The 24,678-nt window shown below is 36.3% G+C and overlaps 1 protein-coding gene across 1 annotated transcript in view; it reads left to right on the plus strand.

Annotated features, from left to right (window-relative positions):
• atp8a1 (ATPase phospholipid transporting 8A1) overlaps nucleotides 1-24,678 on the plus strand; it is a 336,556-nt gene that overhangs the window by 242,836 nt on the left and 69,042 nt on the right. Inside the window, exon 27 of the mRNA XM_056471711.1 lies at nucleotides 460-570. Within this exon, the coding sequence (XP_056327686.1) occupies nucleotides 460-570 (111 nt within the window). The remainder of the gene's footprint in view (nucleotides 1-459; nucleotides 571-24,678) is intronic.

Here is a 24,678-nt window from a genome sequence, read left to right on the forward strand (position 1 = left end):
ATTTAAAGCGACAGTCCCCAAAACGGCACAATTATGATCAACCCCTAAAAGGTGCAGTTTTAAAGAGTTATAAAAGATTAATTGTGAGGGATTTTAAGCTGAAACTTCACATACACAGGCACATCAGAGACTTCTTTGGATATAATAGCTCCCCTTTAAAATAAATATTTAGTGTAGCAACTCAATGTTTGTTTTCATTGCAGCATTACAAATTTTTCTTTCTTCCTCTAAGTAAGAGTCTCAGAAGACAGATTGTCACTGTAGATCTCATGAATTTGAGTGAGACAGTGTTGATCTTCTTCCTGAAAACTCCAGGCTTCCTGTTATCCGGCGCGGATGAGATTGTCTCTTTGTTTTTGAATCCAAAAGCGCTCTCTGTCTTGGCTGGGAAACTGTAGATCTTGTGTAAATGATAGACCTTAATGAACTTATCTCTGTCCTCCCTTCTCTCTTTCACAGTTCAAGTACTTGAAGAATCTTCTACTGGTTCATGGAGCTTGGAATTACAACCGCGTGGCCAAGTGCATCCTGTACTGCTTCTACAAAAACATTGTGCTCTACATTATTGAGGTAAGAAAGTCAACGCATGCTATTAAATAAGAAAATAAATATGACTCTTAAAGGGATAGTTCAGCCAAAAATGAAAATCTACTTATACTGTACTGTACTTTGTGTGATTTTAAAACTTTATGAGCGTTTTTTTCTGCTGTACACAAAAGAAGATATTTTGAAGAATGCTGTTTGCTGGCACTCATTGACTTCAATAGTTGGTAAATAAATTACTATGGAAGTCAATGCACTTTAAAAATGCTGGGTTCCACACAATAGATTTGTTTTGGTACAACATGAAGGGATTAAGTTCATTCATTCACTCATTTTCCTTCGGCTTAGTCCCTTTAATAATCTGGAGTCGCCACAGCAGAATGAACCGCCAACTTATCCAATGGATGCCCTTCCAGCTGCAACCCATCACTGGGAAACATCCACACACACTCATTTACACACATACACTATGGGCCAATCAGCTTACCCAATTCACCTATAGCGCATGTCTTGGACTGTGGGGGAAACCGGAGCATCAGGAGGAAACCTACGCAAACATCAGGAGAACATGCAAACTCCACACAGAAATGCCAACTGAACCAGCAACCTTCTTGCTGTGAGGTGAACGTGCTACCCACTGCGCCACTATGCAGCCCGGGATTAAGTTTATTAAGATTATTAGTTTTTACAAATTTAAGCGGATTGAACACAGTTGAATACGGTTTAAAAACTCAAGAATTGCTTTGTTTCAGCTCATTTTAACATCATTTTTCTCCTCCTTCAGCACCAACATTCTTCAAAATATGTTTTATGTTCAACAGAAGAAACTCATAAAGGTTTAAAACCACATGAAGGAAAGTAGATGAAGAATTCATTTTCATTTTCGGCTGAACTATCTCTTTAAACATTCTAAATTAAATGACTGATTACCGCTCCAGTTATTGCGATAACCATTGAAGGGGTATTTCACACACACAAAAAAAATTCTCCAAATTTTTTAAGGAGTGGTACGGTACAGTATGGTTCGGTACGCTTTTATGGCTGTTTCCACTGTCAAAAGGTACCAAAAAGCGAACCGTACTTTACCACTTTTTTGGGTACCTTTTCTAAAAGTTACCGATCGCAACAAAAGGGTACCAAAAGACGAAACAAGGCATGCAGCTGAATACTATTGGTTTAGAGATGCGTCACTAGCTCGTGCACAAGTTAGGAGAATAAAAATAAAGGAAGCGCCATTTTTAAGTACACAGCCGAGACATTACATCATAACAATATATACATATAATAATGCGCCATGGTCGACCCGAGCTTAAACAAACCTTGTCGTTGTGTTGATAAACAGCCACAAAGCCAAGAAGAAGAGCAGAATCTGCCCTGTGCCCTGTTGTTGTTTACAAGGCCGTCTAAAAGCTCGAGTGGTTTTACTTTCTCAAGAGAGCTCGCGTACACGTCTATATTTGAAATAACGAACTTCTTAAGCTGATGATAATAACGTGCTCGTGATTATTGAAGTGCTTCTGACATCAGATCCTTTCAGAAACGGACAAACAAGCCTTTAGTCGTGCCGCCCCCTCATCCTGGAATACTCTTCAGTCTCAACTAAAAAATATCTGAGCTCATCCCAATGACATCGTTTCGCTTTATCCTTTTGAACAAACAACAACAGTCCATTTCTCAATGCATGTGTTTTTAATATATTGAAACGTTGTAAAGCTGAACAACTGAACTGTATTTTTTATACTATATTGATTTTCTATTTATTATTATTAATATTATTATTAGCCTTATTTTATTTTTATTTTTTTCATAAGTCGTGTGTTGCGGACCTCTTGGTCAGGTCACCCTTGTAAATGAGATCTTGATCTCAATGGGTTTTTTATCTGGTTAAATAAAGAAACATATATAAACGCCACGGTAAAGCCCGAAAAACAAAAGGAGCAAATAATTCTTTCAGCAACCTAAAACATGAACAAACTGCCATCTTTAACTATTATCATCACCTTTTCAACTATTATGAACTCTGAATGATGGAATTACTCTCTAACAGAGCTTACATGTGCTGGTGAAGTTTAAAGATACAGATGAGAGGTTTGCTCTGACTGTGAGCTATATGTTGTGTGTTGCTTTTGAACCCAAATAAGCACTAAATCTATGCTGTGTGTTTTTTCTGTAATTGGTATCATATCGGACACTGTAAGGGTCTGTATGTGTTCATATGTTGCATTTATTTATTTATTTGATATAATCACAGATGTAACAGTAGGTTATTTCGCACTGCATCATTGATCTGCAGTTATAATCAAATCCTGCTCATAGAAAAATTAGTAATAAACATTTATACTCAAGTATTTATGTGTATGAAGCATGTGTTTTGTGAGAAGTGCTTCTCATATGAAATGTGAATGACCTGTACAGCTTTACTTTGACATTTCCTTGAGTGAGAGTGACATCGACTGAAACTTTCTGTCATACACCACGACATTGGTACCCTTTTGGCAGTGGAAACGCAAGCCTGATAAAGGTGACCCGGACCGACCCATACCATACTGTACTACTCAGTGAAAACGGGCCATTACTCTCCCTTTACGTGTGTCAAAGCTGTATTATATTCCTTCTTCCCTTGAGCACAAAAGAAGATATTTAAAGAAACCTGTTACCATTGACTTGCATTGTATTTCTTTTTCCTACTATTGAAGGCAATGATTACAGTTTTTCAGCTTTCATCAAAATAACTTTTGGAAGAATGAAAAATGTTAAAGATTTGGAACAAATTGAGAGTGAATTAATAGTGAGAAATATTCATTTTTGGGTGAACTATCCCTTTAATAATCACTCTTTGAAGTAATTAACTGGTATTTGGTGCATGTCGGTAGTCCTGCTGCAGGAATGTGAGTCTGTCGATGTGAAGCCCACAGGTCATCAATCTATGATGCTATTTGACATTTTCCAGAGCTGGTGCTGATAGCCGGTTCACAAAGCTGACCTGACTGGTTAAAGCACTGCTATCAGCACCAGCTTTATCATGAGGGGCGTCCGGCCGGTTTGATCTGCAACACACGTGATTTAGGAGATGTTACACCTTCAAGACAAGTTTGTGGCTTCATCAAAGCTGAAAGAAGAGATAGTAGCAGACTAATGGTCTGAAAGCAATATTGAATCATTTAACCTTTGCTTTTACAAGCCTAGTGCTAGTATGCTTTTAACAATGTAGTTAATCTAAATTTGTTTCCAAATGTAATCCCCATAATGTATTCAATATCTGTATACTATACCATTAGGGTATTCTGGATCTAGAATCGTGATTTTATAAAATAGCCTTATAACTTCTCAGCCTAAAAATAATTTCTGCACTGAAGCCATGTTTTATCTGAGTAGCAATGTCTCAATCTGTGAATGTAAAGCCAAATGTTTCCATTACTTACTCAGTTCCAGGATATTACTGTATATATACATTTATTAATTAAAAAATTAAGTCATTTTTTGATATTTCAAGTAAGACGTAAACCATGTCAACTTATGCAACATAAAAGAAATTAATTAATATAATAAAAGAAATTATATATAAATATGCATCAATAAAAAAGTAAATAAATAAAAGTAAATAAAATAAATAAATTAAAAAAAATGTACTATAAAACTATTAATATAAAATATGTAAATATAAAAAATATAGAACAATTTATTATTCTATATTTTTTGTATTTATATATATTTTTTATTTATATTTTTAAAATTCTAAAAGGGGATGCGGTGGCGCAGTAGGTAGCACTGTCGCCTCACAGCAAGAAGGTCGCTGGTTCGAACCTCGGCTGGGTCAGTTGGCATTTCTGTGTGGAGTTTGCATGTTCTCCCCATGTTGGCGTGGGTTTCCTCCGGGTGCTCCGGTTTTCCCCACAAGTCAAAAGACAGGTGGCTCTATAGGTGAATTTAATAAACTAAATTGTCCATAGTGTATGTGTGTGAATGAGAGTGTATGGGTGTTTTCCAGTGACTGACCCAGCCGAGGCTCAAACCACTTCGGGGCTACCCACTGCGCCACCGCGCCACCCAAATGAAATAATATAATACAAGAATTATAATATATAGTCATTTTTTTATATATATTTTTTTATTATTAAAAAGTAAATAAATGACCAAATTTTTACTAAATAAATCAATTATTCTATTTTTTTACTAAAAATAAAGTTAAAAAAAAGTAAAATAAATAAAAATATTATTATTTTATTTAATTAACCTATTTACCTATCAGTCAATTATTATACCTCATTAAATGGAATTACTGTCATTAATTCTTTTGGAATAAGTGAAATTCCCTGTATGTAGAACCCTAGAATGCTCAAACACATCCCAACTTTATAAAATCTACATATTTAAATCAAACACAAATCTTACAATAAACATTTAATTCAAACATTCATTTCAGATGAAAACATTTTCCAGTGGCTTGTCCAGACTCAGACATTCATGTTTATCAACAAAATTCAGTCTCAAAAGTCTGTTACATAAGACGTTGCATAAGAGTACTTTTCACACCCAAAGGCTCTTCATGCATAAATTACCAGGGTCTAAGATTACTTTAAAATAAAAATGTTTTTTAATGTCTTAAAAAGTAAATTCTAAACCATAAATCATCCTCACACAAACTTGGATCATTTGTTGCAAGTTTTGTTCCATTAATAAACACTTTGCTTCTCACTTTTAAGCAAAACAGCCATGAATGCGTTTACCAAACATTTAATAAACAACCTTTGATTATTCTTGCAAAGTTTTGACACGAGTTCTGATATCATACCATATTGCATGTTAAAAATAAAAAAATATGAGTGATGTAGCTTCCCAACAAAAACAAGAAGCCTTCTAATCTCCAGTGCAACCATGTAAGCAGTAAAGCATTCATGTTAGCTGTGTAGCTAATGCTTTATCCATCTATTTTATCTTTCTTGTGTGAAACGTTCCCTCAGTAACGTTAAACAGTGAGTGCTGTTTAAGAACGTGCTCAACAGCACTCAAATGTTAGCGGGAAATTGACGTTTTTAAAATTCCAGTATTGTGACAACACTAATTATTACTCAAAAACACTACCCTAATAAACACCCACCCCCCCAAACAACCCCATTATTGCAGTAGCCTTATGGAAGAAAAATATTAAAGAAATAAAATAAATAAATAAATAAACTAATAAATAACTGTAATAAAAAATAAACATTAAGAAAAAAAGAATTATATAATAAATTATATACTTAAAAAACATAAATGAAATATATTTGTGCTCAATTTTAATAATCAATATACACGTAGTTAGCCAACTTAAAATAAAAATGTATATGTCTTAAAAAATAAATTCTAAACCAATAATCATCATCACACAAACTTGGATCATTTGTTTTGTTCCATTAATAAACACTTTGCTTCTCGCTTTTGGACAAAACAGCCATGAATGCGTTTACAAAACATTTAATAAACAACACGAGTTCCGATATCATACCACATTGCATGTTAAAAATGTAAATAAATATGAGTGATGTGGCTTCCCAAAAAAAGTGAGAAGTCTTCTAATCTCCAGTGTGACCATGTAAGAATTAAAGCATTCATGTTAGCTGTGTAGCTAATGCTTTATCCATTTTATCTTTCTCGTGTGAAACGTTCCCTCAGTAGGCGGCTCACAAAGATTCAAAACAGACCATCGGCAGTATTCATGAGCTCCAATCTCACGAGCACTTCAAAAATCCATCTTTTTCCCCTCGGCTCTCTGTGCCACTTGACCTGTGAACCCGTTTTCCCTTCATCTCCGTTTTTGTTTTATGCTCTGTGGTAAATCTCTGAAAAGCCCCTCAGATTTCTCTGGGTTGGCATCCAGAGTTTTGTTCTTCTGTATGACAAGAATGAGGAGATGAATCAGGACTTGAGATGATGGTTGTTTGCTCTCGCTGAATCACTCTGAGTTACTTGTGTTTAGACGCTTCTGTGCTGTTTACATGTGGAAATCAGCTGCGGTCTTTCTTCAAAAACATTGCAAAGTCATGATGATTCCCTCATTTTTTTAAATTCAGTGTGAATCTCAGAGCGACGTGGCTGTAAGCAATTATCGCTCGCCGAATGTGATGTTTTAAACATTTTCAATGACTTTTCATATATGCTTCTTTTGGGTTTTGCTGTCGGCTTGGATTATTTCATTCCACTATGAAAGCTCAGAAAGGATTCTGTCTGTGATCGCTTTTCACACTTTCTCATCAATGTTGATGACCACTTTTACTTGAATGAATTTTAATGTACACTCAACGGCCACTTTATTAGGTACACCTGTCCAACTGCTCGTTAACGCAAATTTCTAATCAGCCAATCACATGACAGCAACTCAATGCATTTAGGCATGTAGACATGGTCAAGATGATCTGCTGCAGAAGTGTTGTTCATATAGTTAATTTTAGTAAATGCATTACAAATACATACAACTAATGAAACCTTATTGTGAAGTGTGACCATTTTTTTTTGATTATCTGCTAAAACATAAAACAAAAAAAGCAGTTGGCATAGTGGTTAATTGTGCCAACATATAGCACCATTGTGCTCACGGCGACCCGAGTTTGATTCCTGGCTTGAGGTCCGACCCTTTGCCGACCCTTTCCGTCTCTCTGCTCCCACCTATTTCCTGTCAATTCTCTGCACTGTTCTATACATTAAAGGGCACATAGTTTACCTCTTTTTTTTATGATTTAATATTAATATTATGGACCGACACGGCACACCAGACACTCTCTGTGACGCGGCAGAAACATGAAGTGTCCTGAATCGTCGCGCCATGCATTTTTGAATTCTAAACATAGGTTTCTGCAGCGGTCCGCGGCGCCCAGCTGTCGACTTGAGTGTACCCTGATAGAAACCTATGTTTAGAATTCTAAAACGCATGCTAGTTAAGATCACAGGGAGCTTCTGGGATCGCGAGAAATGCAAACGACTGAAGTATAAGGTAGACTCAATGAGAAGTACACATGTTTGCAAACCTACCTAAAGATACAACCAATAATTCTGATTAGAGCGATAATGTGGAGAATATTGCTCTTGTGTTGAGCCCAATGAGCCTTGCATCTAAAAATAGAGCTAGCGTGTTCCTTTAGTGATATTGCTTCGACTCACGCTGAAAATGGCGGACGTGAATCAACAAACTGAGGATATGATGACGCGCCTATCAATCAATATTGGTGGGCGGGGGGACCGCTCGCCTACATAAAGTTGCGGTCGGTTTGAAAACAGCTCCAATTGGTCCACCATTTTTTATGTTGTTAAATTGAAAAAAAAGCACTGGGTGTGCTTATATCACCCAATATGACAGTCTATACACCATACATGCACATATGTCTGTCCAAACAGCTTGAAAAGTAGATTTTTTACCATAGGTGCCCTTTAAAGGTTAAACCCCCCTAAAAAATAAATATATATTAAAAATACTTGTCAACTTTTATTAATCATAGTTCAACATTTACTAATTCCAAATTCATGCTTGTTAGTATAAATTAGTGCACTAAGAGCTACAAAAACTGTATTTTCATTAACTAACATGAACAAATATGTAATAAATGTATTGTTCATTAAATAACATTAACTAATTCAAGCTTATTGTAAAGTGTCAACCAAAAAGTAAAGGGCGCCAGATCTTGTCGGAGCTTTTTAAAAAGCCGAAGAGTGACAGTCTGATTTTTTTTTTTCATCCCCCAACTTGAACACTCTTCTTTATGTCTCCAGCGGAACTGAAAGCTCCTGTAGGTGAATGTGTGTATCCTCTTTTGTTATAAGCAGAAAATGTACTCCCCTTCTCCATAAGGGGCTTTTCCCATATAAAAGGGCGAAGCTTTACTGTTTTCTTGTCTCACAGCAAAAACACCTCTGTTTTGTAAAGGTCTGACATTCAAGACACTTGCTTCCCAAGGCTCGCTTAAAGGGATACATTTGTCGCCCTAATAGGTTTACCTTTGAGTCCGTGAAGGCTTTTCTTCGTCTCGTTTTTCCAGACGTTAACCTCAAGGAAGTGGAATAAGGTTGTTAGTGGGCATTTTAGCCTTCTCAGCGTGTGTTTTGTGGTGCATCTTTCTTTTTCTTTTCATTTTTTTTTACCATCCAGTGATGAATCTGTTGATTGTAGTATCGTGTTTTAGGGAGAAAAAAGAATCAAACCTCAGTATAAATGTCAAAATTGTATTGTCGACAGAAACAAAACACTTAAAGGTCGCATTAATTTACAACTTACATTTTACTATTAAATTCAAAAGTCATAAAAAAACTAAATAAATTAAAACATTTGCTAACATTATACATGTGTATTTTACTTCTCACTCAGCAATAAATCCTATTGTTGTTATGATAAGGGTCTAGTAACTGTACACTACCTGACAAAAGTCTTGTCGCCTATCCAAGTTTTAGGAATAACACATAATAACTTGACTTTTAGTTGATCATTTGGTATCAGAAGTGGCTTATATGAAAGGTAAAGGCCTCTAGATTACGCTTATTTTACAAAAATAAAATATGATCATGCCTTGATTTTTAATTATTTAATTAAGACAGAAAGGTCGGACTTTGCTGGGACAAAAGTCTTGTCACTGAACAGAAATAATGTCCAGTATAGAATATAAAGTCATGGTGCATTGGAAAAAGAATGAATATTGTGTATGACTCCCATGAGCTTGGAGGACTGCATCCATACATCTCTGCAATGACTCAAATCACGTATTAATAAAGTCATCTGGAATGGCAAAGAAAGCGTTCTTGCAGGACTCCCAGAGTTCAACAAGATTCTTTGGATTCATCTTCAATGCCTCGTCCTTCATCTTACCCCAGACATGCTCAATAATGTTCATGTCTGGTGCCTGCGCTGGCCAATCCTAAAGTACCTTGACCTTATTTGCTTTCAGGAACTTTGATGTGGAGGCTGAAGTATGAGAAGGAGCGCTATCCTGCTGAAGAATTTGCCCTCTCCTGTGGTTTGTAATGTAATGGGGAGCACAAATGTCTTGATATCTCAGGCTCACTCTGCAGATTTCTCGCACGCCCCATACTGAATGTAACCCCAAACCATGACTTTACCTTCACCAAACTTGACTGATTTCAGTGAGAATCTTGGGTCCACGCGGGTTTCAATAGGTCTTCTGCAATAGTTGTGATGACTGGGAAGCAGCTCAACAGATGATTCATCAGAAAAATCGACCTTCTGTCACTTTCCAAATGATCAACTAGAAGTCGAGTTATTATGTCAAGTTGCTTTTACAACTAGGATCGACGATAATACTTTTGTCAGGTAGTGTAGTTTTCAGTGCATTAATTATTATTTATAATATAACCACAGCTTTAGCACATGCCACAGTTAAACTAGTATTGCTTTGGAAAAACCATGGTTGATGCTTTTATTTGTAATCCACTTTATTTTGCAAAGCGTAATAAGCTTTTTTCTGCTAATGTGTTTCATCTCATCTGCTTCTATTTGTAAATAGATTCACAAATAACAATCAGAATAAGTGAATGGGACTGGAAGTCTTGACGTGTTTAAGTTATAGTGGCTATACTCAATCTTACGTGAAAAATACAGTGGATAAAAGCATGGGTAAATGTGCTAAAGGTATTCAGAGATGGAAAGTGTAATGAAAATGATAAATGTGTACAATTTAAAGCAAACAGGAATGACAGTGGAATTAGTTCTAAACAATATTCGTTGACACATCAAGTTTAAAAAAGCTAATTTGTGCAAAACTAGAATTAATTAAATGACTACAATTTGTAGCTTTTGGTAAATATGTTCAACAAATGAATATTTTGCTTATATAATGCTTAATATTTAATTGATGTTAATTGCATTTAGTTTCCGACCGATACATGTCAGTCGAAATTCGATTTCTTTTTTATTATTATTATTTTGGCATCAGCTGATACATTTTTCGATGTCAAGTTGAGCATAAATAAACAATCATAAATATAAACACAACTCTGGATGTAAGAGCTATTTTTAAACCTATATTCCATTCTATATCACTACTCACACTTGTTTTTATCATTTTTTTAACACATAGCATTTTTCCTTAATGTCAAATATGTTTGACATTTATTAACAATAACCCCTTTATTGTAAGAACATTGGGGCGACAAAGTGGCGCAGTAGGTAGTGCTGTCGCCTCACAGCAAGAAGGTCGCTGGTTCGAGCCTTGGCTGGGTCAGTTGGCGTCTCTGTGTGGAGTTTGCATGTTCTCCCTGCATTCGCGTGGGTTTCATCCGGTTGCTCCGGTTTCCCCCACAGTCCAAAGACATGCGGTACAGGTGAATTGGGTTGGCTAAATTGTCCGTAGTGTATGACTGTGAGTGAGTGTGTATGGATGTTTCCCAGAGATGGATTGCAGCTGGAAGGGCATCCGCTGCGTAAAACATGTGCTGATAAGTTGGCAGTTCATTCTGCTGTGGTGACCCCAGATTAATAAAGGGACTAAGCCGAAAAGAAAATGAATGTAAGAACATTTTGATTATCTAAAGCAGTGGTCCCCAACCTTTTTATCACTGCAGACTGGTCAACGCTTGACCATTTTGCGTAGGTTGCTAGGCGTAACTCTAGAAAAGACGCGAAAAGCCTCAGTCATTTGCGATCTTTAGCAGTTGATCATTTTCTTGCACAGACATGCTGGACTCACCTGATTTGTTGACAAATACTGTAGGTTGCGGATCCATTCCTTGACATTTCACTGGTCCTTCTTGGTCTTTTCCCCTTTGCAAAGAAACTTTCCAAAGACGTCTGTTTCTTGCTCATTTTTGCTACTTGTGGGTTAAATTTGGGCGCTCATGTGATCGAGATGTAAGCGAGAAAATATAGCCATTTTTCAAAACAAAAGACTTTTCAAAATAAAAAGTCATCCAGACTCAGATATTTAATAAAACGGAAATAATTAATGATTTCTTCTGCGGTGCGGTACCAATTGATCCGGTGGTTGAGGACTACTAATCTAAAGAACCATCTTCCACTCTGAAGAATTTTTTGTGGAAAGGAACGATACTATTAATGTTAAAGGTTCTTTTTAATTATTTGTTTATTTATTTATTGCATGCTGCATTAAATCAGTAAATTACAATATTAGGTTGGAATAAATACTCAAAAATACGACCCTAATAAACACTTTCCTCCCTAAACAATCAATAAGACTACTGCAATAATGGGAGGGAAAATAATAAATATTTAAAATGATTTAATGAATAAACAAATTAATAATCATTTGGATATATATGTGTGTGTGTGTGTGTGTGTGTGTGTGTGTGTGTGTGTGTGTGTGTGTGTGTGTGTGTGTGTGTGTGTGTGTGTGTGTGTGTGTGTGTGTATGAAGCATTTTTTTTATTCATTAATTGTGAATGTTGTCTTTAACCTTCAGGAAGCAGCAGTAATTATGTGACGAAAATATAAAATGTAAAATAAAATGCAATTAAGGGCAGCGTGGCGGCACAGTGGGTCGCTGGTTCGAGTCTTGGCTGGGTCAGTTGGCATTTCTGTGTAGAGTTTGCATGTTCTCCCCGTGATGGTGTGGGTTTCCGGGTGCTCTGGTTTCCAAAGACATGCGCTATTGGTGAATTGGGAAAGCTAAATTGTCCGTAGTGTATGTGTGTGAATAAGAGTGTGTGGGGGTTTTCCAGTGATGGGTTGCAGCTAGAAGGGCATCCACTGCGTAAAACATATGCTGAATAAGTTGGCGGCTCATTACGCTGTGGCAACTCCTGATTAATAAAGGAAGTAAGCTGAAAATAAAATGAATGAATGAATAATAATGCATTTAAATATTCATGTATTATAAATGTTCATTTAGTTTCACCAGTTTTCTGCATGTGTTTCATTTACTGGACATGTAATAAATCAGCATCAACATAGTCCATTAAAAATCCCATATCGGTCGACCAATAATTACAATATATAGAGCTTTGTATTGTTCCACACGGAGGCTTTTTCCATCTGTAACCGTAGACATGATCTCCCCTAGCATTGTCTGACAAATAAGTTTGGGTTAACTTAAACATTTGTCATGCTGGTTTGTTTAGTCCTCGGTTTGTGGTCTTGCATTCTTTCGGCATGAGCAAAAATTAACCGAGGGGGGAAAAAACCTTTCAGAAACTTAGTTGGATTAGCTGCTTTGAGACACGCAAAAAAAGCCCCTCTTACAACCAAATTGCTGTGCTTGCTGTCATTATCCTGCTGGGCTCTGGAGAGGCTGATTGACAGCTCTTCAGCGGGACTGACGGACCACGAGCATTTCTGAGGGAATTACAAGAGCCTCATTCAGGCTTACAGACAGCAGGCCTGAGAGGAGGCCCTGGACCCTGCAGTCTCTCTGGTGCCATCATTATAAAACACCCAGCTGCTGCTTTCACTGCTTCTGGCACTCTCTCTCGCAATTCACTGGCCCTTCCTTATTGTCTTGTACACATTTCTCAAGTTTTCCCCTGATTTCATGGGTTTTACATTTTGTACAAAAGTTTGGGCTCAGATGAGTTCATTTGATTTCGTATGTTGTTTTATACAGTCGAAATGAGAATTATTAGCCCCCCTGTATATTTATTTCCCCAGTTTCTGCTTAAAGGAAAGAAGGGTAACACTTTATAATAACTATACATGAACCATTTATTAAGCATTAGCAAGTAGTTCATTCATTATCTGTTAAGCATTAACTCTACATTAATAAACATTAGTAAGCAGTTTATAACTGCAGCTACAAATGCTGTATTCTTGACTTACAAACACATTTATAATCTGCTTAATAATTGTACTTTCATACTTTGTTAATGATTTATTTTTCATGACTAAATTACGTTTTGCATTATTTACAAACCAGTTAGTTGGATGTTTTTTAAGATCCTTCAGAATGATGATTATTAAACTATACAAATTAACATTTATAATTCTTATTATTCAGGCATATACTCATAGTTAATTTGTATGTTTATAAATGCTTTATTAACTCAACTTCATCCAGTTTTGTGACCTAATCTAAAGTGAGGACTGTTTATGCTTTATAAATCCCTTATAAATGACAGTTAAAGGGTAAGTTATATTCTAAACAGGAAAATAAACGACATTATTCACAAGATTCACAATTGAAACTGTACTTCAAATGAAAAGTAAATCTTTGCAACTTTATCTAAAATAAAATTACTCTACAGTTTCAACATTGCATATATTGTTAAATTATTATATTGTTGTTTTTTTATCCAATTTTATGTCGTATTTTGACACTCTTGTCATTCAGCAATGTTTAAACTTTACAGTAATTTTACTTTTTAGATAAGATTGCGAACATTTATTGTTCATTTGATACTGAGCCTTTAATTGTCATTTATATTTATGAAGCATTATAAATCATTATATATTTATAAAGCATAACTAGTCTTCACTTTAGATTAGGTCACAAAACTGAATCTTTTATACAATTTTTCAAAACTAATCATTATACAATTTTTTTTTTTTACTGTTAGCTTTGGTTAAATTCACAAATGAGCAAAATGAATAACAGGTCATGAATTTGTGATAAATTTATACTAATAAAAGTGCTATTTTTATGCAATCTTTTTGTTTCTGTACATGAAATTTGAAACATTTGCTTTAGAAACAAATATTAATTCTTATATTCTTTTATCTAGCCTGATTCATGCAGACTGGAACTGATTCTGTTGGTTCCAGTTTAAGGTGGTCAATCTGTTTTTACAGCCAGTTTATAGGGTTCATACGGTCATGAAAAACCTGCAAAAGTCATGGAATATTGACATGGCATTGTCCAGGCCTGAAAAAGGTTTTGAAAAAACAGAAAAACCCACAAAGTTTTGGAAAAGTCATGGAAAAGTGTTTCCTCTAGGATGTTTTTCAGCTGTGGCGGGAGGCCTTTCACACAGACCTACCAACTTCCTATGGCGTTATTTCAATGACAAATGTCGTGAGCGCAGTATTACAAGTTGAGATCGTATTTATATAATACGAGCATTCGCACCGTTTTCCTCTGTTCGTGCACGAAACGTCTTGCACAGCCTCAAATATATGCTGCTCAAGTGGAGATTTTCTTGTGCGCTTAAATAAACGCTGCTGAAGTGTGATTTAGCACGTTTATGTAATAAATATGTCTCCAACATTTATGTGATTGCCTAGTAATATTTATCAATGTCTCCAATAGACCAACATAACTGCATTAATGTCAGTCAGCATGTCACTTTAAAGGGTTGCAAATAATGCACAATGAAAAGTTTGTGCTGTTATAAATCACTTACCTTTTAATACGTTTTGGTGCGATTATCACCCGCTATAAAAATAACTGAATGTTTTGAATGAGAAGCTGTAATGTAGCTGTGGAAAATGAATTTTGATTTGGTGCCCACCATGGAAGAATGAACGTAGCGGAAACCTTTTACCACGCATATGTAGACATTGCATGAAACATTAGGTCATGAAAATTTACTTGGAAATCATGGAAAAAATCATGTAAAAGTCATGGAATTTTAGTAGTAAAAATGTGTATGAAACCTGATAGCTGGTCCAACATCATCCAGATCCTCACCATCTGGACCAGATGCCAACATTTCTTTTCCCCCAAGTAGAGACATGGTGGTGGTGCTGTCTTTCTCTTGTTCTCCTCCTCTTCGGGTCTTTCCCTCCCAACTTTGGGACACAGAACGGGGGTGGAATCGTTGTTTTCAGAATCGCCTCAAAAATATGCCGAGAGCCTCTCTGGATGAGTCTCATGAACACACACACACACACACACACACACTCTTTCAGATTGTTCAGCGGAGGGTAGAGGGCAGTCACACCTCCACGCCGAGACGCTCTGAATGAGCGGAGGAGGAGAAGAAAGACTGCGCCTCTCCACACTGTGTCCTCGCTCTCTAATGAGCAAATCATGGAATCTGTGTCATTGAGAGAGAGGCGCTCGCAGGACCCAGAGGACCAGGCCAAAACGCTCTCTCAAATGCATGTACTGCCGCTCATGAATAGAGGCTTTATTTTGACTTAGCACAACAATATCCTGCGGCCCGCTCTCCCTCAATGAGGCAGACTGGCATTCATTCATTCAGCTCTCTGACCCACCTGTTGGACTCCAGCACTGAGAACATGTGCTGCCAGGGCGGTGGGAGGGAGGGATTTCTCAAGACCATCATTTGCTGGCAAACATGAAAACAGCGTAAATTGTGGTGTGTTTTGGGGAAGAAGAAAATAGTGTAAAGTTGATGTGTTTGGGAGACAAAGGAAATGTATGCATTTTGGGGATGAAGGATATAGCATAAAGTGGTTGGTAATACTTTAGTTTAGGTCACAATTTGTGGTATTAACAAAGCATTAACTAACACTACAAGCTTAATAAATGACTAATTAGCTGTTTATTAATAGTTAGTTAGGTAGAAGTTGGGTTTAGGTTTTTGGTAGGATTAGGGATGCAGAATAAGATCATACTTCTTAACTACTACAGAACAGACGTGAATGTTGGTGCCAGACAGGCTGGTCTGAGTATTTCAGAAAATGCTGATCTGCTGATATTTTCACACACAACCATCTCTCCGTGTTACAGAGAATGGTACGAAAAAGTTAAAATATCCAGTGAGCCTCAGTTCTGTGGGCGCAAATGCCTTGTTGATGCCAGTAGTCAGAGGAGAATGGCCAGACTGGTTTGAGCTGATAGATAGGCAACAGTAACTCAAATAATCACTCATTACAACCGAGGTATGCTGAAGAGCATCTCTGAATGCACAACACGTCCAACCTTGAGGCGAATGGGCTACAGCAGCAGAAGACCACATTAGGTGCCACTCCTGTCAGCTAAGAAGAAGAAACTGAGGCTACAGTCCACACAGGCTCACCAAAACCGGACAATAGAAGATTGGAAAAAACGCTCCCTGGTCTGATGAGTCAAGATTTCTGCTGCAAGATTCAGATGGTAGGGTCAGAATTTGGCATCAACATCATGAATGCATGGATCCATCCTGCCTTGGATCAACAGTTCATAGTCCATATGAACTGTAACAGTTACTGTCAAAGTCTGACAAAGTCCCAAACATCCAAACCCAGCACGATTCATTTATTTGACTCTGAGTCGACTGTTTCGTTAAAGAATGGATCGTTTTAAACACGGTGCACTTTCAGATTTAAACCTCATTTTTTCATTCATAACCGAACTTGTGGGCTAAATGTGAATATACCAAACTATTACATTAAAGCTGCCATGGTCATTTCCTAATTTACTAATATTGAAAAATAAATAGAAAATATTACTTTACTCAATATTATTAATTATAATTTTTTGTTTTTTAAAATTAATTATACGTTTTTTTTTTTTAACCTTTTATAAAGAACTTCTTACTATGAAAACATAAACAAACACATTAGTAACACAATGTTGTTCAATGAGTCGAGCTGAACCTGCCTTTGCCTTGATTTGCTCATCGATGTTATGTGCATTGTCTTCTATATTCAAGCGATTATAAGTTACAACACACTATTAAATACATATTTTGCAAGCTTCACAAAACGAGGCAACAAGAAAAGAAGAAGAGGAAACTGGTCCATATGAACTGTAACAGTTACTGACAAAGTCCCATACATTAGTTATCTCTGCTGCGTTGTAGGGTAGGTTATTATATCATAAATCAGAAAAATGACAAGAACAAATACAGCACTAGGTTGGCTATACTGTGGTATTGTTGTGAAAATGACCTTTAACCCTTTATTCCCCACAACTGAATTTCTATCTGTCAGTGATCGTCATCTTTATGTCATGATAAGTCCCGTGATTCGCCACGCTCCGCTAGCGTCTAAAGGGAAAGCTGCGTTCACGTTTTACAGGAATCAGCACTACATATTTGGCGATGTCCCGTATCGACGCGGATTCGTTCAGGCAAAAGATCCAAACCCAGCACGATTCATTTATTTGACTCTGAGTCGACGGTTTTGTTAAAGAATGGATAGTTTTAAACATGGTGCACTTTCAGATTTAAACCTCAGCTGGATGTTTTCATTCACTTACTGCTGTTACACACTGGATGGAAGCTCATTTTCAAAAATCCATAATAGGAGCTCCTTAAACTGTGTATAGCTGAAATAAAAAAAAAAATGATTAACTAAGGTAACACAAAAACCTTTGTTGCCATGCCTTGTCATTCAATTTTTAACAGTGTATTGATCAGCAGCATAATTTCAGTTTTTTTTTTCAATCTGCCACACTGTAATGTCATCATTTGTAATTTTTTTAAAAATATTTCACTAGTGTCTTGTGGCACGGTACGGTTCGGTTTGGTACGCTTTTATGGCCGTTTCCACTGTCAAAAGGCGTACCGTACGACTTTTTCGGCACCCTTTCGAAAGGGTACCAAACACGAGAAAGGGTACCAAAAGGCAGAGCTAGACGCGCAGCTAAACGCTATTGGTTTACAGAGATACGTCACTCGCTTACGCAACAAGCCAGAATGAAAACAAAAAACCCTCCATGTTTGAAATAAACAGCGAGAGATTACAGCGGATTTATAAATGCATATAATAACGAGCCATGGTCGATCCGGGCTCAAACAAACCTTGTCGTCGTCATGATGAACAGCCATAAAGCCATGGAGTAGAGCAGATTTACCTTGTGCCTCGTAGTTTTTTACGAGGCAGTTTGAAGCGCGAGCGGTTTCGATTTCTTGCTTGTGTTCGCCGCGCGTCTAACATTATGTCTGAAATAACAAACTTCTTGAGCTCATGATAATAACCTGCGCTTGATTATTGACGTGATTTTGAAACCCGATCCTGTCAGACACTGACAAACGCGAGAGTGAAGCGCGGAAAAAACAAAGGAGAAGCCGGAAAAAAAGGAGCACATTATTTTTCAGCAAACATGAACAAAATGCCATGTATAACTATTATCTTCACATTTTGGACTTATATGAACTGGGAATGACTGAATTACTTTCTAACAGAGGCTACATGTACAGCTGAAGATTACAGACACAGATAAGAGGTTTACACTGACTGTGGGCTATATTTTGTGTTTTTGAACCTAAATAAGCACTAAATGTCTGCTGTGTGTAGTTCTTCTGTAGTTGGTAACGTATCAGAGACTGTAAGGGGCTGTATGTGTTTAAATATGTTCATTTATTTATTTATTTAATATAATTACAGACGTTACAAGAGGCTGTTTCGCACTTTTTAATTGTTTTCTTTCTCCACTTTTTTTCACACGGTGTCAGGCAGCTTATGTGCACATATTCTATAGAGTAATTATCCAATGCTTTTATGGTGGTCTTGAATTTTCTTTTTTTTTTTTTGAGCTCAATGGCCCCCAGTCACTTTTGAGGAAACATCATAACATGCCCATGTGATGTTAGTAATTTATTCATGTTGCTGTGTGCGAAAAGGGTTTCAGAAACAGCAGATCTTTTTTAAAAACAATATCACGGTAGAATGCACCTGATGGAAGGGAAAATGGGAGCTGGAGCGGGTGGGCGAGGGTTCGGGGGGTCGCTCTCCCTTCTTTCTGTAGCGTGCAGCCCGAGGGGAGGAGTGACAGACATTTGTTTTGGGAACATTTTCACGCATTGGCTTGCTCTATTGAATGAGAGGGGCTTGTGTGTATGTGTGTGTGAGGACTGGCGAGGCCTGCAGTAGGAGGGGGTTCCGTCAAAACCCCAGAAATTTGTAGCAATTCACGCTTTCATAATGGAGTTAAATGAAGCGAGGAAATGTCCGCCTGGCCGCGGCACTGCACAGTAATCCTGGGGTCTGCTCAACAGTCAAGCTACACACACACATAAACATGTTCACAGCAACTGTTGTCTGAAATTCAGAAGTTTATAGCATTTGAGGCAATCAAAACTTGCTGGATTTCTCATTTAAGTTCGATTTAATTGAATGAGTTGATGAATTGTTTCATAATTTATACAGTAAGCTTGGTTTTTTTAGCCCTCCATGCTTTTTTATTTTAATTTTGTGATTGTATTAATTTGTAGACCAGGAAAGGAGATGTTTGGCAGTATGTTCTCACTGCTCTGTACATTTATAAAAGAGTTGTAAAATTGATTCTTGTGACTTTTGCTTCATTGCAAGCCTTCTGAAACTTCATGATAGGAACATTTATGCTGATAATCTTGATGACAAAAATGTTCTATTAATAATTCACGTTTTAACCTTCACAGTATATGGATATCAGGGTTTGTAGGGTTCTGATTTGAGGGTAATTACTTGGCGCTTTTAATTGGCGCTTTTATTTGTCAGTTTTTACAGTTTACAAGCAGCTATACATCTCATTTTGTAATTTACAGATTAAAAGAAAGCTTTATTGCAGGAACATTAAAAAATTCTAAGAAATTTAGGTCAGGGGTGCCCAAACTTTTTCCTACAAAGGGATAAACACCAAACTTGTGGGCTGAAGGTAAATATACCAAACTATTACATTAAAAATGCCATGGTAATTTCCTAATTTACTATATTGAAAAATGAATAGAAAAAATGACTTTAATCATATTATTAATTAAACGTTTTTTATGTTTTATTAATATGAATTATACAGGTTTATTTACGTTTTGTAATAAACTTTTTACAATAAAAACATAAACACATTTGTAACACAATGTTGTTCAGTGAGTCGAGCTGAACCTGCCATTGCCTTGATTTGCTCGTTGATGTTTAGTGTTATTGTCCTGTAGTGTATCTTTGAGTGACAGTATTTACATTTTTAAAAATCTGATTAATGCACTAAAACTAATTGAAGCAATTGGTTTTAGTTGACTTTTTTGTAGCTCAACAATTAAACAAACAAACAATAGGTTATGTTAAATTAGAAATGATCTCTGTTGAAGGCATTTACAGCAAACTTCAATCTAAATGTCTTATCAGATGCGGCGGCGGGCCAAACTAAAGGTTAACAAGGGCCAACTTTGGCCCGCAGGCCCAAGTTTGGGCAACTCTTGTTTAGGTAATACACAAAATAATACTAGTATATCCCTTTTTCTTAGAACGCAAAATTACCCATTTTGCTTCGTGCGTATGCGCAAGGAGAATGCTAAGAACTACCAATCGGCAGCTGACGCGTATAAACAGTCACATTTGGACAGGTTTGAAACAATAGGTTTAATCTATTTCATTTGCTTTTAGCGTCTTTAAATTAATACTGCTGTTGTGCAGCACCACCTCTTGGACTGGTTATTTTAAAAAATGCGATCTAATGGGATGGAAAACTACTGCTGCGAGGCATTTTTCCCTTGTTGTCAGACGGCACCCTGTGCTGTTTAAATGAAGTCTCATCATTGCTAAAGTCAACATTTTCTCATTCTTTAATTCACCAAAATGTTTAACACACACATGTAGCCTACTGTACTGTCCCTCTAACACATTGATTGAATAAGTGGCACAAAGTGAAAATAAAGTTTCACACCATTCACACCAAAACACACACCATGGTACAGTAAATAAAAGTGTGTGTGTGTGTGTCTGTGTACGTGTTTTTGTGACATATCAGGACACAAATCTGTATAATGACATGGGTATGCCACAGGTATTACAAAAACGAGGTGAAATATGAGGACATTGGTTGAAATGCCTTCAACAGAGATCATTTCTAATTTAACATAACCTATTGTTTGTTTGTTTAATTGTTGAGCTACAAAAAAGTCAACTAAAACCAATTGCTTCAATTAAATAATGTGCATGAATCAGATTTTTTAAAATGCAACTAAAATAAAACTAAAATACTCCACACGTCTTAATTCAATTTCTGTTTAGTTTCAATTAGGACCTTAATCGGATTAAATTAATCAAAAATTGCTGTTTACGTATACTTAATCAGAGTATTGTCTTAATTGCATTTAAATCGGATTATTGGTGTCCATGTAAACATACTCAGTGACTCAAAGCTGACGTATTTATGCTCCTGGAGCGGAGCGTTTGCAGTGATGCAGTGAATGGGAGTGTGGGAGGGACTGATGGGGTCAGTTCAGTGCTGTTTTCATGAGAGATGGCGCTCTCCTGGGTCATTTGAGCACTGAGAGGCCCTGCACAAAACAACAGCCATCCATCAACCCAAATTAAAATCCTCTAGGAGCTGGAGTTTAGCGCACACAACATAGGGAATAGATGATTAATGATGGGATATATTTACCTTTTAGTCACACATTTATGCGGTAATGATTATCATATGGTCTGTCGTCGCCCTTTTAATATGTTGCCGTTTCCTTTGGGATGAAGTGAAAAGTGTGTTGTCAAAGATGAGGCGTGCCATTTTGGAGTCTGCATCAAATTAAATGTACAGAAAATGTTGTTTTTACATACAGTGCTCGGCATAAAGGAGTAGACCCCATAATGAAAATTAGTATTTTTAATAGATTTCTCAGTGAATATGGGTCATATATTTTAGTGAATTTACATAAAACAGATTTATTAAACAGATATATTTATAAAGTCATATTTTAGTCACCGAACATCTTTAGAAATGGAAAGATTATACATTTAAATTCATGAGGAATATTGCAAAAACAAATTACAAACTACAAAATTGTCCTTTTTTTTTTCCAGATTTTATTTTATTTTTTTAATTATTAAATCTTTTTCCCTGACAAATAACTTTTGGCTCTTAGTTTTGTTAGATTAGCTCCAGATTTAGCTGCAGTACTGACTAAACTAATGTATATGCACAAATATACTTGTGTAAAGCATCTAATAGACAATTCACTCATTTATTTTCCTTCGGCTTAGTCCCATTAATCATCAGGGGTCACCCCAGCGGAATGAACCACCAACTTATCCAACATATGTTTTACGCAGCGGATGCCCTTCCAGCTGCAACGCAGTATTGGGAAACATCCATAAACACTCATTCACACACATACACTACGGCAAATTTAGTTTATTCAATTCACCTATAGCGCATGTCTTTGGACTGTGAGGGAAACCGGAGCACCTGGAGGAATCCCATACCAACACAGGGAGAACATGCAAACTCCACACAGAAACGCCAACTGAACAGCGACCTTCTTGCTGTGTGGCAACAGTGCTAACCATTGATCCACTGTTCCACCCTAGACCCCATTTTGAAAATGAATATTTTGATCCATTTCTCAGTAAATATAGGTCATATATAAAACAGATTTATTAAACAGATATATTTATTAAAATAATATTTTAGTCACAGAACATCTTTATAAATGGAAAGATAATACATTTAGATTCATGAGGAATATTGCAAAAAAAATTTAATTAATTTAGACTAATCTAATCTATAGGCACAAATATACTATTGTAAAGCATCTAAGAGACAATTCATTCATTCATTTTCCCCGTGTTTGCGTGGGTTTCCCCCGAGCGCTCCGGTTTCCTAAAGTCCAAAGACATGCGCTATAGGTGAATTGGGTAAGCTAAATTGTCCATAGTGTACAGTATGAGTGTGTATGGGTGTCTCCCAGTGATGGGTCGCAGCTTGAAGGGTATCCGCTGCGTAAAACATATGCCGGATAAGTTGGCGGTTCATTCTGCTGTGACAACCTCTGAAATTATAAAGGGACTAAGCTGAAAAGAAAATGAATAAATGAACATTTCAACATTATTACTAATCTGTGTGTGCGTTTTCCTTAACCCATAAAGTTGACTTATGATAACATCTTGCAGCCCTAATCAGGAACTGAGTGGTAAGGGTAGACCGATGTAGTCCGATAGTTGCTGGACTGACGTGTGAATCCTACTCTGCACAAAAAAAACATATAAATATAAATAATTTTAAAAAATTTAAATATGCAGATTTACTCTCTCTCTCTCTCTCTTTCTCTTTATATATAAATAAAACTACACTGAATACTTACTGTAAATCACGGTATTTATTTAAAAATTAATAAATAAAAAAACTATAGGTGGGCATAGATTATTTTTTTTTAATCTAGATTAATCTCACTGTAATCTTGGAAATAATCTAGATTAAATTGGCTCATTTGAATTCTGCTGAGGCATTCAGAATATGTGTGCTACCCAAATAATGACTAAATATAAGTCTTTGAGAACGGGTTTCTCAAACCAGGTGGCACATTAGACCAGGGGCTCATCTCCTGTTTCCAAAATGCATCACAAACTGCTTGAGAAACTGTTCTACTATGATAATTGGTGATGAAAATAGATGATGTTCAATAAGATATATTTGTGTTTACTAACTGTTTATTCAGTTAAACATGTATTGTCAACTGTAGGCCTAGATAAGCTCCAAACAGCGATTTTATTTTTTTAATTTATTTATTTTATTTTATTATTTTTTATTTTTTTATTTTATATATATATATATATATATATATATATATATATATATATATATATATATATATATATATATATATATATATTTTTTTTTTTTTTTTTTTTTTTTAATACCTTAATCCGACTAAAGTCATAACTGAACTAAACAGAAATGGTAATAAGACGTGGAGTATGCTTATATTAGTGGCATTATGGAAGTAAACACTGCGATCAAATTATTACTGTCATGTAGGACTTTTTGCCATATTTTCCGACAAGATCCACACACGCAGCTGTCAGTAAAGGACCACACACACACATCGCGAAATGCAGAAGTTTTTTCTTTCCATTTGGCATGCGTTATTAAATTCCATAACACTGTCACCAGTCCTTACTCCTTATTTGTGTCAAAAAACCCCAGTTTGTGACGGGGGCATGAACGAAATGTTCATGAGTGAATGTGAAACTGCCAAACTGCAGTTAAAGTTAAAGTTACCCAAACTTACATGAAAAACCCTTCACGTAAACACCTTAATTATATCATTGTGTATTAATGCAAATAACTAGATTACAGATGTCCATGTAAACGTAGTCAGTAGTGTCTTCGAATAAGGGAAAGATCCAGAAGGGCATCCTGCTGATTTGATTCAGAAGGCTGATTTTTTTTTGTCAGACGGCTCACCGGTCAGGTATACATCCGCTCTAAAATATCAAGGTGAAAGTCATCATAGATAGTCAATAATCAATAGACACAGCTCTCAACCCAACTTTGAGAACAGATTAATGCAGCACGCTGACTGTGATAATGGCCACCACTAAAAAAACTAAATAAAATCTAAATAAAATGAACAAATTTTAATGGATGGAGAAATTGTGAAGCAAACAACATCTAATTTATTTATTGG

Source organism: Danio aesculapii, chromosome 14, assembly GCF_903798145.1.
Source record: "Danio aesculapii chromosome 14, fDanAes4.1, whole genome shotgun sequence".
Classification (NCBI taxonomy): Eukaryota; Metazoa; Chordata; class Actinopteri; order Cypriniformes; family Danionidae; genus Danio; species Danio aesculapii.